The sequence below is a fragment of the Myotis lucifugus genome, unplaced genomic scaffold (assembly GCF_000147115.1).
Source record: "Myotis lucifugus unplaced genomic scaffold, Myoluc2.0 scaffold_7, whole genome shotgun sequence".
Classification (NCBI taxonomy): Eukaryota; Metazoa; Chordata; class Mammalia; order Chiroptera; family Vespertilionidae; genus Myotis; species Myotis lucifugus.
In genome coordinates, this window is record NW_005871055.1 from 3,892,061 (window position 1) to 3,906,011 (window position 13,951).

General features: G+C 37.2%; 1 protein-coding gene across 2 annotated transcripts in view; it reads right to left on the reverse strand.

Moving 5' to 3' along the window:
• EPSTI1 (epithelial stromal interaction 1) overlaps window positions 1–13,951 on the reverse strand; it is a 108,658-nt gene that overhangs the window by 22,893 nt on the left and 71,814 nt on the right. The window contains exons 8-9 of one of the 2 annotated variants that reach the window (XM_014448802.2): window positions 11,284–11,316; window positions 8,689–8,772 (exon numbers count right to left, since the gene is read on the reverse strand). In XM_014448802.2, coding sequence (XP_014304288.1) covers window positions 8,689–8,772; window positions 11,284–11,316 — 117 coding nt within the window. The remainder of the gene's footprint in view (window positions 1–8,688; window positions 8,773–11,283; window positions 11,317–13,951) is intronic. The other variant, XM_014448804.2, reaches the window with a different exon arrangement.

Genomic DNA, 13,951 nt, shown 5'->3' on the forward strand with positions numbered 1-13,951 from the left:
CCCTCTGGTAACCACTGTATTGTCTGTGTCTATGACTTCTTGTTTATTTAATTTTCTTGTTTGTTCATTTGTTGCTTTCAGTTTTATATCCTACATATGAGTGAAATCATATGGTTCCTAACTTTTTTGTCTGACTTATTTCATTTAGCATGTTATTCTCAAGATCCACCTATTTTGTTACAAATGGCAGTATTTAATCTTTCCTTATGGCTGAGTAGTATTTCATTATATATGAACCACATCTTCTTTATCCAATTGTCTAGTGAAGGACACTTTTGTTGTCTCCATGTCTTGGCCACGGTAAATAATGCTGCAATGAACACAGGGGTGCATATATCTTTGCAAATAAATGTTTTCAAATTTTTCAGTAGATACCCAGAATAGGGGTTGCTGTGTCATATGGTAACTCTATTCTTTTGTTGTTAATCCTCACCCTAGGATATTTTTTCCATTGTTTTTTGTTTGTTTGTTTGTTTTTTAGAGAGAGTGGAAGAGAGAGAGGAAAGGAGAGAGAGAGACAGAGAGATAGATAGAGAGAGAGAAACATTGATGCGAGAGAGACACATCTGTTGGTTGCCTCCTGCACAAGCCCCAATAGGGGCCTGGGATGGAATGTGCAACCCAGGTACCTGCCCTTGACTTGGAATTGAATCCGAGACCCCTCAGTTCATGGGCTTATGCTCTCACCCTGATCAACACTGGCCAGGGCAGCAACTCTATTCTTATTCCAGTAACTCTATTCTGTACCAGTTTACATTCCAACCAGCAGTGAATGAGGGCTCCCTTTTCTCCACAACCTTTCCAACACTTGTCTTTCTTATTTTTTAAATTTATCTTTATTGTTGAAAGTATTACAGATGTCCCTCTCCCCCCTCTCCATTGACCCCCTCTACCTCACTCCTGCACCCTCCCTAGGCCTTCACTGCACTAGTGTCTGTTCATGGGTTATGCATACAGGTTCGTTAGTTAATCTCTTCCTGCCCCCCCACCCCAACCCTTTCCCTCTGAAACACATCAGTCTGTTCCATGCTTCAATGTCTCTGAATCTATTTTGTTCATCAGTTTATTTTGTTCATTAGATTCCACATATAAGTGAGATCATGTGATGCTTTTCTTTCAGTAACTGGCTTATTTCACTTAGCATAATATGCTCCAGGTCCCTCCATGCTGTCTCAAAGGGTAAGAGATCCTTCTTTTTTACAGCTGCATAGTAATCCATTGTGTAAAAGTATCATGGTTTTTTATCCACTCATCTACTGATGGGCACTTGGGCAGTTTCCAGATCTTAGCTATTGTAAATTGCACTGCTATGAACAAAGTCTGCATTCTTACCGACTGTACTAAGGTTCCTTTTTTACCACATCCTCACCAGCTCTTGTTGTTTGTTGATTTATTGATAGCCATTCTGGCAGGTATGAGGTGGTATCTCATTGTTGTTCTAATTTGGATCACTCTGATAATTAGAGATGCTGAGCATTTTTTCATATCTCTTGGCCATCTGTATGTCCTCTTTGGAGAAGTGTCTATTCAGGTCCTTTGCCCATGTATTAATTGGGTTGTTTGTCTTCCTTATGTTGAGTTGTGTGAGTATTTTATATATTTTGAAAATTAACCCCTTATCAGATGTATCATTGCCAAATATGATCTCCCATACAGTGGGTTCCCTTTTCATTTTGATGCTGTTTTTTTTTTGTTATTGTTGTTTGTGTTTTTTGTTTTTGTGTTTTCTTTTGGTTTGTTTGTTGTTGGTTTTTTTTGCTGTGCAGAAGCTTTTTAATTTGATGCAGTCCCATTTGTTTATTTTTCCTTTGTTTCTCTTGCCCTGGGTGATGTGTCTTAGAAAATTTTGCTACATGAGATATCTGATATTTTGCTTTCCATGTTTTCTTCTAGGATTTTTATGATTTTGTGACTTACATTTAAGTCTTTTATTTATTTTGAGTTTATTTTTGTGTATGGTGTAAGTTGGTGGTCTAGTTTCTTTTTTCTCAGGTATCTGGCCAATTTTCCCAACACCATTTATTAAAGAGACTGTCTTTACTACATGGTATGCTCTTGCCTCCATTGTCAAATATTAATTTAGCGTAATGGCTTGGATCAATTTCTGGGGTCTCTGTTCTGTTCCATTGATCAATATGCCTGTTCTTGTGCCAATACCAGGCTATTTTGAGTACAGTGGTTTTGTAGTATAGCTTGATATCTGGTATTTTGTTCTTATTTCTCAAGATTGCTGCAGCTATTCAGAGTCTTTTTTTTTTGGTTCCATATAAGTTTTTGAAGTATTTGTTCTAGATATCTGAAATATGCCATTGGTATTTTAATAGGATTGCATTGAATCTATAGATTACTTTGGACAGTATGGACATTTTAATGATGTTAATTCTAACAATCAATGATCATGGTATATTCCTCCACTTGTTTATATCTTCTACCTCTTTTTCAACCTTCTGTAGTTTTCCTAATAAAGGGCTTTTAGCTCCTTGTTTAATTTTATTTCTAAGTATCTTAACTTTTGTTGCAGTGGTAAATGAGATTTTTTAAGTTTCTCTTCCTGAAAGATTGTTATTGTTGTATAAAAATGGTGTTAATTTTGTATCCTGCTCCATTGCCAAATTCATTTATTAAATCTAGTAGTTTTTGGTGGAGTCTTTAGGGTTTTATATGTATAATATCATGTCATCTATGGGTAATGACAATTTTACTTCTCCTTTCCAATTTGGATGCCTTTTATTTTTTCTTCTTGTCTGATCACTGTGGATTTCCAGTACTATGTTGAAAAAGAGTGGTGAAAGCAGACATCAGTATCTTGTTCCTGTTCTTAGGGGGAAACGGTCTTAGTTTTTGCCCATTGAGTATGATGTTGGCTGTAGGATTGTCATAGATGACCTTTATTATGTTGAGGTATGACCCCTCTATTCCCACTTTGCTGAGAGTTTTAATTTAAAATGTGTGTTGAATTTTGTCAAATGCTTTTTCTGTATCTATTAATATGACCATATGATTTTTGTCTTTCAATTTATTTATGTGATGTATCATATTTATTGATTTGGGAATATTATACCAGCCTTTCATTCCTGGAATAAATCCCACTTGGTCATGGAACATGGCCTTTTTAATATATTTTGTTGAAGATTTTAGCATCTGGGTTAATCAGGAATATTGGCCTGCAATAATCTGGTTTTGGGATTAGGATAATACTGGATTTGTGAAAATATCTTGGAAGTATTCCTTTTTCTTGGATTTTTTGGAATAGTTTGAGGAGGATAGGTGTTAGTTATTTGAATGTTTGGCAAAACTCCCTCGTGAAGCCATCTGGACCAGGACTTTTGTTTGCTGGGAGGTTTGTTTGTTTTTTAATTACTGCTTCAATTTCATCAATTTTTATTGGCCTATTCGGCTTTCTGGTTCTTCCTGATTCAGTTTTGAAAGATTGTATTTTTCTAGGAATTTGTCAATTTCATCCAGGTTGTCCAGCTTATTGGCATATAGTCATTCAAAGTATTTTCTTACAAGCCTTTGTATTTCTGTGCTGTCAGTTGTAACCTCACCTATTTCATTTCTAATTTTATTTATTTGGGTCCTCTCTCTTTTTCTTGATGGATCTGGCTAAAGGTTCATCAATTTTGTTTATCTTTTTAAAGAACCAGTTCTTGGATTTATTGATCTTTTGTAATGTTTTTTTATATATATATTTTTTTGTTGATTTCAGAGAGGAAGAAGAGAGAGAGAGGTAGAAATATCAATGATGAGAGAGAATTATTGATCAACTGCCTCCTCCATGCCTCCCACTGGGGATCGAGCCTAACCCAGGCATGTGTCCTGACTGGGAATCAAACCATGACCTTCTGTTTCATAGGTTGTTGCTCAACCACTGAGCAACACCAACTGGGCTTGTGTTATTTTTGTTTCCATGTAAAGTATTTCTACTCTGATCTTTATTATTTCTTTCCTTCTACTTACTCTGGGCTTTCTTGTTGTTCTCTTTCAAATTCTTTTTAGTTGTAGTGTTAGGTAGTTTATTAGACCTTTCCAACACTTATTACTTGCTTGTTAATAACAGCCATTCTAACAGGTGTGAGGTTGTATTTCATTGTAGTTTTTGATTAGCATTTCCCTAATAGTTAGTGAAGTTGAGCATATTTTAATATATCTGTTGGCCATTTGTATGTCTTCTTGGGAGAAGTGTCTGTTCAAAGTTCTCAAGCCATCTGTTTGTTTGGTGTTGAGTTGTATGTGTTCTCTATATACAGGGTGTGGCAGGGTGTAGGTTTACAATTCTGAGTATGCAAAACACAGAATTTATTCTTGTATTATTATTGTATTATTTGCATACAAAATCTACTTTTGCCCCACCCTGTATTTTGGATATTGAACCCCTTTTCAGAGCTGTTTTTTGCAAATATCTTCTCCTATTTGGTTGGTTGCCTTTTTTATTTTGTTGGTAGTTTCTTTTGCTGTGTAGAAGCTTTTTAGTTTGATATAATCCCATTCATTTATTTTTGCCTTTATTTCCCTTGCCTTTAGGGTCAAATTCATAAAATCTTCTCTACAACCAAGGTTTATAAGTTTAGTACCTATGTTTTCTTTTATATAGGTTACTAGAAGCCCGGTGCACGAACCCGGGGTTGGGTGGGATTCCTCAGCCCAGCATGTGCTAACCAGCAGCCGGACATCCCTCTCGCAATCCAGGATGCTGCATGCACCAGTGACCATACTTTACATACAGGTGAAAGACATCTTGCTGTTGTAAGGGCAGCTACATTTTTTTGCCCTGATTATAAAAAGTAGTACATAACATGATCCTTCTGAGGCAGTAGTACCATTTTCCCCATCCTATGGGTGGAAAAACTGAAGCAGAGAGAAATTAGGTAACTGGCTTTGTCACACAGTTATAAGTGTCAGAATAAGGGCTGACCACAAAATGTGCAAGCCAGAGTCCATGCATGTCATCACTGCATCATCCTGTTTTTTCAGTGTTAGAATAGCATTGTCAGGTTTTAATTTTTAAATCTAAGAAACTGTTCCCAATATATAGGGTAGGGTCACTAGGCCTGGATGGCGATCAGTGCTGATCTGTGAAGAGACCGGCAGGCAGGGCGATCGGGAGGGGGAGGGGGGACCCGGTTGGCACCTGCCTTGGCTGGCGGCCTGGCGCTGCCCCTGGCCGGCCCTGCCCCCAATCACTGCCACAGATCGCCTCCCTCTTGGTGGTCAGTGCGCATCATAGCAACCAGTCATTATGCCCACCTTCCTGTCTTTCGGTTGATTTGCATATTAGGGTTTTATTATATAGGATTGTTTCAGGTCTTATAATTAGGTCTTTGATCCATTTTGAGTTAATTTTTGTATATGGAGACTATCTGTTCTTAATTGAAGCTCTAGCATCCTACACAAGGCTCAGCACATATAATGGGAGTTCAATATATGTTTGTTGATAGAATGAATGAATGGATGGATAGGTGAATGAATACAGAAATAGATTATTCTGAGGTGATTCAATCAAAATAATGCAGTATAAAAAGCCAGAAAAGGAAAGCTTTAAAGTGGTGTTAGATACTGTTACAGAGTTATAGGGAGTCCAAAAAGTCCACTGAATTGAATGTTCAGAAGGGATTTTATCTTTAGAGAGTTGTTCTAGTAAGAATATAAACCAGATTTTTCAGTGAATATAAACCAGAACATAAAGAATTAAGAAAGAAGTAGGTAATAAAGATATGATTACAGTAAGATTGCCTTTGTCTTTATTTTTATTACTTTGGTGGAAATAGAATAGGTGATATACGTATGTGAGGATAACAGAATCAAGAAAGGGGTTTGTTGGTTTCTTCATTTTAAAATAGCAAGAGTGAGCATATTAGTTAGAAAAATACAAGTATCAGTCAGTGGATAAAAATATGTTGAAGGTATAGAGGGAAAAGGGGAATTATAAATAAATTTCTAGAAAAGGCAACTTAATCACATATAAGCTTAAGAAAGAACCTACTGTCCCCAGAGATTAGAGTAATGGGAAAATGTGAAAGTAAGGGACATAGAGAACCAAATAAATGTGCTGTAACCTCAACTTACCCTAGATGATCTATTTACAAGTTACTCCAGAGCAGGTATTCAATAAATATTTGTTAAATGAATGGGATGAACAGACAAATGAATAGATGCAATGATATAAATGTGTTGTGTTCTGTATCTTCTTACCATAGACATGATTTTTCATAATTTCTTAAGCTAAATCATTGATGTGATAAGGAATGACAGATTGTACCAATCAGGGAACACCTTTAGTGAACATTTTTTAACAACAGATTGAACAAAAATATGATGAATACCCTTATGCATTCTACTGTTATTTAAATCCCTAATGATGGAATTATCTATGTGCTAACATTATTCATTTTACTGAAAGCAACAGTAAGTAAAGAAACAGTTTATGTCAAAGAAAAATATATGTTCAATCAATAACCAGAAAAATATGTATGTATCAATATTTGTCTAACTCCAGAAGAAAAAACAAGATTAAGAAATAAAATGTTTAATTTTTACTGTTTAAAATAATTGTTCAACCTGAAAATTAAATCCCAGATCTAATTTTCTAATCTGTTGAGCATTCTCTTTATAAAATGTTCTATTTTTAATGGTTTTCGCATTCCAAAAATATACACCAAGCTGTATAAAAAACACTATTTAAAATTCACTAGAAGTTACTTTAAAATAAATAATATGTACACTGACTTTATAACACTCTCCTCTGTTCCAACTTCAGAACTTGTTACTAAGTTAAAAGATCACAGAAACAGATGAACACTTTTGTATCACTTGACAGACATTGAAAATATTAGTTAGCTTTCACTTGCTAACTACTAGAATTTATATCTATATATATAAAAGCCTAAGAGACCAGCCGACCAGTAGCTATTACGTGCACTGACCAACAGGGGACAGATGCTCAATGCAGGAGCTGCTGAGCTGCAGTGACTTGGCAGCTGTAGTTCTTGGGTGATGCACCCGGAACCAGAGAGGAGGGAGCCCAATTCCGGGTGCATCACCTGAGAATTGCCCTCTCACAATCTAGGACCCCTCAGGGGATGTCAGAGAGTTGGTTTCGACCCAATCCCTGCAGGCCAGGCCAAAGGAATCCTCCGGTGCATGAATCTGTGCACCGGGCCTCTAGTATTACTATAATGTTGGTTATTTTACTGTGCATTTCAATATGACCTTTGTCAAAAGAAAAATATGTTTGTGTTTTTTAAAAAAACATCAGGGAATAAAAAAGTTTTATGGTTTCTTCATAGCTTATATAGAAGCTAAATTTACAATTTACATTATTCTTTCAACAATTTAATTACTGCATACCATGCACAAAAGAGGTCAGTGACACAAAAGAGGTGGGTGAAACCGAATGAGTAAGGGATTGATCACTGTTGGAAGGAGTCAAATTATAGCAACAATAATTAGTACATATAGTCTATTTCATAATGTGATTTTCACACACAATTACTATAATAAATTACTTTGTGTGGTAAAGATACAAGGATGGAAACAAATTAAACCAAATCAAGGAAATCAAAATAGGAATCCAAGTTCATTGTATAATTGAAGAAATGGATTTGAGAGATATCCTGGAAGAAGTGATAGGATATACCAATCACCAATATGGTAAGAATAAAAGTTGGAAAATAAGAATTATGGGGAAGATAATGGTCTCCAACTAGCTGAATAATTTATTTTGCTTTTTTAAAGGATCTGGAATGCAGTGGCACCTTGGAGCTCACCACTGGTATTCCTCATCCTTCTGAGCCCATGCTGAGGAGCTGCTGGCCCTATCAAAGCCTATGTATCAAAGGCAGGTTTGACCATCAAGTCCAAACACTGAATGTTTCCAGTGACCATGCCAGAGATTTCATATTCTAATGAGGATTGCCCTTTCCAGCACTCTTCTTAGGATGTTCTGCATTCATTGCACTTTATTCCTATGGCTCAAAAATTTTGGCATTCCTCACATATTTGTATACATGTGTAGAGTATCTTTATGTTTTATTATATGTGCATTTTAAGCGAATATTCAAGCCAGTTTCATGAATGTGTATACCTACTCTGTTGTGCATTATAATATTATCTGGACACTATTTGTAATACCATATGTATATCTTCGGTTTAAAAACTCTCAGTGTTGCCCTGGCCAGTTGCCCTGGTTCAGTAGGTTGGAGTGTCATCCCATACAGCAAAAGGTTCCAGGTTCAATTTCCAGTCAGGCCACATATCCAGGTTGTGAGTTTGATCCCCAGTTAGGGCGCATGCAGATCAATGTTTTTCTTTCACATTGATGTTGTTGTTGTTTTCTCTCCCCCATTTCTTCTCTTTCTAAAAGCATTTTTTTTAAATGTCAGTGTCATTGGTTATGTTCTGTAAGTGAGAATTTCACAAGTGTTCCATCATCTCCATGAACTGCTGGTACCAATTATAGCAAACACACTGTAGCCCTGTGAGATAAAGTATCCTGATAGTTTTTACTAGAATTAGCCACCACACCACCATACTCTTAAAACATCCCCACATCCACCTTTCAGTATTAATGATTGTGTTATTTTTCAAGATTTTCATGTATATAAATATTTCTGTTCAGAAACCCTTTGAAATGATCTATTGTCAGAAGTAAATAATAATTAGCAATGACCAGTATGATCTTGGGAATACCTTCTGGTGTTGTTCTTCCTTCATCCCCTGTAGTTTTTGATTTTCTTCTTCCTTTAGAGAATCCTTATAAGCCTGTCTTCTGGCCTGTAAAGATATAGGGGGGAAATTCAGAGGAAAAAGCATCGCCACAATATACTAGTCTGCCTACCATGGAAATGGTGTTAATAACTCAACCTCTGTACTAAGCATACAGCAAACTCTTCATACAGACTTAACTACTAAATTATTTATGCGTGTGTCTGAAGATGTCCCTTGGGATATATAAAAAAGAATGCTAGGATAAGCACATTTTATAATACAATCTAAATACTTATTTAATTTGGGTTTTAAAAATATCCCTTCAAATTTGACTTTAGGTGGTGGGCACACAATGCAATATATAGATGATGTAAGATAGAAATCTACACTTGAAACTTACATAACCTTTTTAACCAATGTCACCCCAATAAATTTAATGAAAATTTAAAAAAAGAAAGTTGCAGGGTGAAAGGGAGATAGAAAAAGAATGTAAAAGAAAATAATTTATTTAAAGTTTCAAAATGGCAAATTCGCTTTCTTAATGAACAGTTGTGAAACTCAGCTAATAAATCATTGAGTACACTTTTGTGAAAGTGAATAATGCTAACACCTTCCTGTTAGAAAGTTGAGGGAGAAGTTGTTGCAGAAATAAAAAAAAAAATCTGTATTGCTTCTTTAGAACCAAGAACTGTGTTGGGCCACTTTTCCTGAAAACTGCTACTACTAAGGGAATGAAAAAAAGAGAAATTGTCCACCATGAAATGTAACTAGATGCAAAGATAAGGGACCATTTTTCTTTTTGAGCAACAGAGGTTGGGGCACAGCCTTTTTGTCGAATTCTTAGTCATTGCCAAAAGTAAATATTACTCCTTTAAGAGACTTATAACTCATGGCTGTCTAACCTCTTTGGTCTGACATTCATGTTATGATTAGATGGCTTCCAATTATCCTCTCTAGCCTATTCCCTATGACTTTCCTCAGCTCAAACTAAACTTCTATTTCTCAAAATTACCCCGTGCAAAATAAATACATACATACATCCCCTCAGAGATAGTCGACATAGTGTATATTTTTTCTAATGAGAAGGCTTTGAAATAGAGGAAAGTTAAATATTTTTCAAGAATATTCCAACCAGCTGATTAGTTAATATCAAGACAAGCAATAGTGACACTGAGTTTAGAAGCACTGACATGTCTACTGCTCACTAATGGATCCTGTTAAAAAGCCTGTCAACTGGTAACTGCTACCACAGGATTCCAGAGATGCATTTCTTTCTAAGTCTTTGCATCCCCAGTCTGTACCTGAAGCATACTTCTGTTTCTAAGCAGAAAAACAAGGCCTGTTAAGGAGCACAGAAGTCATAAATCTGGCTGAATTAGGACCCCCTGGGGAGCCTGAGGAGAGCCAGCACACACAGCAGGATGTCTTTAGTCCCGCTGACCCACCACGTCAGGCTTCCACACACTGGCATAGAGACCATATACTCCGGAATTTATGAGATATCAAGTATTCTGTCTGTTCATTGGTCATATACTTTCTCTCTCACACACTGATTTGTAGCCCAGCCTCTGTAAGGCAGAGAGGCCAGCCTGGTAAGCTAATATGCAGGAAATTTCATTTTTCTCATAAAAGCACCAGCAGCATCATGGCAGCAGGCTACAGATTTCAGGACTTGTTCTTTGGACTAACAATCCATAAAGCTTATGTAGGCTGGGCCCCCCTTTCCTCTTACTATAATTTTTCTCAAGCACTTCTTAATTCATTCCCCCATTTCTGTCACTATAGAACCCATATTGCATCAAATAAGAAGACATACTTGCCAGAGAGGGATTGTATCATCTAAAACACTACTAATGAGAATAGTGGAGCTCTGGATGTGTTCAGAAAGCCCTTGTATATGCAAACCCTGCTACATTAGATGGGCAAACATCCTATGACTTTCTCTTGTATATCTCCTAAACACAAGGGGACTGTGATAAGACAGAAGGTGGGAGTGGTTCTTTTTAGAGAAAGCTATCTTCATCACAAATATTCCACAGAAAATCTAACAGGGCTGGGGGGAGGGGATAAGGGAGTACATCTACTCAAGAGATTAAAAGGAGTAAAATATTTAGTTCAAACAGATATTATGATTTGAGTGGGAAACCTAAATTCTGTTTGTATACCTTCTTTTTAAACTTAACCACTTGATGCCCAGCTGGTGTGGCTCAGTGGTTGAGTATCGATAAGAGGTCGCCGGTTTGATTTCCAGCCAGGGCACATTCCCCAGGTTGTGTGCTCAATCCCCAGTAGGGGTGCACTCAGGAGGCAGCCAATGCATGATGTTCCTCTTTCATTGATGTTTCTATCTCTCTATCCCTCCCCCTTCCTCTCCCTTCAAAAATCAATAAAAATATATTTAAAATAAACAAAAAAACACACTTAACCACTTGTTCATTTACCAGAATATGGCTCCTGGTTTTGGATTCAGAAAAAAAAAATGGTTAGACACATAAAGTGTCATTTAAAACTGGGAAGTCACCTGGCACCTTAACTATGAAGACTTCAAAGTTACTTGTAATCTTCATGCATGCTTACCCAGCTGTGATCCCTAGGCAGGACAGGAAGTTTCTGTTCAAAAACAAGGGAGGAATCAGTTTTGATCACTATTTTTCTTAGTTTTAAATCCCAGAAATTTTTATATCATTGTATTCAGATATTTTTCTAACATTAAATATGAATTTATGTAATATTAAAACTTAAATTTTTGTTACTCAACTACAATACACAGTTTGACTCATCCTCTCCCAAAGCTATGCTTATAATATAGGTATTCAGTAAACAATATTTAACCCCCGTATGTGCAAGCACTATGGTTAAGACATAATCCCAGACCTCAAGGTGGAAGTCAGACAAGATCAATCATTATAGTACATCATGATAGGTATTGTAAAAGAGGAAGCTATAAAGAAGGACATTTAATTAAACTGGATCAAGGGCACCTTCTCAAAGTAGATGACACTAAGTTGTGTCTTAAAGAGTGAATTAGAATCAGACTAAGCGGGGGGAAGGTAATTTGAACAAATGGAAAATAACATTGTATTGGTTTTCTAGGGCTGCCATAACAAAGTATCATAGTCTGGGTGGCTTAAACAATAAAAATTTGGTGTCTCACAGTTTTAGAGGCTGGAAGTCCAAAATCAAGGTATCTGCAAGGTTGGTTGCATGAGGTAAGGATCTAGGCCTCTCCCTTTGGCTTGGAGATGTGTCTTCTCCCTGTGTCCTTTACATCATCTTCCCTCTGTGTCCATCTCCGTGGCCAAATTTCCCCCTTTATAAGGACACCTCTACTATTGAATTAGAACCCACCCTCATGACCTCACTTTTACTTGATTACCACTGTAAAGGCCCAATATCCCAATTATGTCACATTCTGAGGTTCTGGAGGTTTTAAATTTAAATTTGGGGGTGAGAAGGACACAATTCACCCCATGACAAGCATTAAATTCCTGTTTCAAGACGGTGGAATAAAAATGTTTATGCTCCTTTCTTCTCTCAAAAATTACCCTAAACAGAAGAGGAAATAAAACAAACAAACTCTATCTTTGAAAACTGAGAGACAGCTGGATTCCCAGACAACAATCTATAAAGACAGAGTAGATGGAGAAATGGTAAGTGACTAAGAGAGGAAGAGAGCATGCCTGAAGACTTGCTGGCCGGGGATAGAGGACACCCATAAGGAGCCAGTCTTCTCCATAGATCAATGTGAGGAGCCAGTATCTGGACCAGTTATTAGGGAAGGTTGAAGGATGCTGGGAAGATGCCTATGCCTGCTCCCACCTGAAAATTCATGTACTAATTCTCCCAATCCTGACAGGAAATAAAAAGTGCATTCTCTGCATAAACTAAGCAAGGCAGGCCTGGAACAGAGGCAGCAGTGGTCAGATACCCTGTTGAGAATGAAATGATTCTGTGAAATCCAGCGTACTGAGCAGTGAGCCTCTCATACTCTCTGCACTTTCCTCTGAGAGGCAGAAAGTGGATATTTTATCCATGAAACAAGAAAATATTATTTTTAAATAGCAATGCAGAAAAAAGAAGCTCTTGGCAATTAAAAATATCTCCTCTCCCTCCACAAAAGACAAACCAGTAAAATATTTAGAAGATAATATATTTTTTTCTTATCTCACATGTATTTTCTTGTATCTGCTCCAAATTTCTTAAACAGAATTCCTAAAATCATTATAGTTTTCTAAGTGATAAGAGCAGTAGGAGCATCTTTTGTTCTAATGAGGCAACTCTGGGAGGGCTCCCGGATGGAGGCTGGTCACCAGAGAAACCAAGCCATAATTAGAAGCTTGGAATCTTCAGTCCCACCTCCCCCTGTCCTTAAGAGATGGCAGAGGAGCTGGATATGGAGCTACTAAATTGGGAATGCCTATGTGGGGAAGCCTCTCTAAAAATCTCAAAAGCACGGGGATTCGGGGAACTTCTAGGTAGGCGAACATATCCATATACCAGGAGGGTAGCCACACCCCAACTCCATGGGGACCGAAGCTCCTGTGTTCAGGACCCTCCCAGACCTTTCCTATGTATCTCTTCATCGGGCTGTTTATTTTTATTATATCCTTAATTAACAGGACAATGTGTTACCCGGAGTTCTGCAAGCTGCAGTAGCAAATTAAGCAAGCCCAAGGAACCTCCCATTTGTAGCCATGCTGGACCAAAGTTGTGAGGAACCTGGGGACCTACTAGTTGCAACTGGCACCTGAAGGGGAGGCAGGCTTGTAGGACTGAGCCCTTAACCTGTGGGAACTGACACTATATCCAGGTAGGTAGTGTCACAGTTGAGTTTAATTGTAGGGCACCTAGCTGGTGTCCCAGCATTGCTTACTGGGAGAGATAAAACCTACACGTCTGGGGTCAGAAGCGTTGAGAGTGTGGTGGTGTAAGAGCAAATGAGACACAAGGAAGAGAAAGAACTGGGGTTTTTTTCTAACTCAATATGCCAAGAAGAGGAGGAGGGATTAGTCAAAGATAAATTAGAGGAGAAAGATATTTTTTACAAAATGTTAGAAGATAAATCTAGGAGGCCTTGGTTTTGAATAATAAAAATTCCATTAAGAGAAAATGAAGATAAATAAATCAAAGAAATAACACAAGGAAATCGTTTAGAACTAGAAATGAGTTTCCTTTATTCTTTAAAAGGAATAAAAATGATCCCGCGCTAAGACATATCTCTATGAAATTGCAGAATACCAGATAA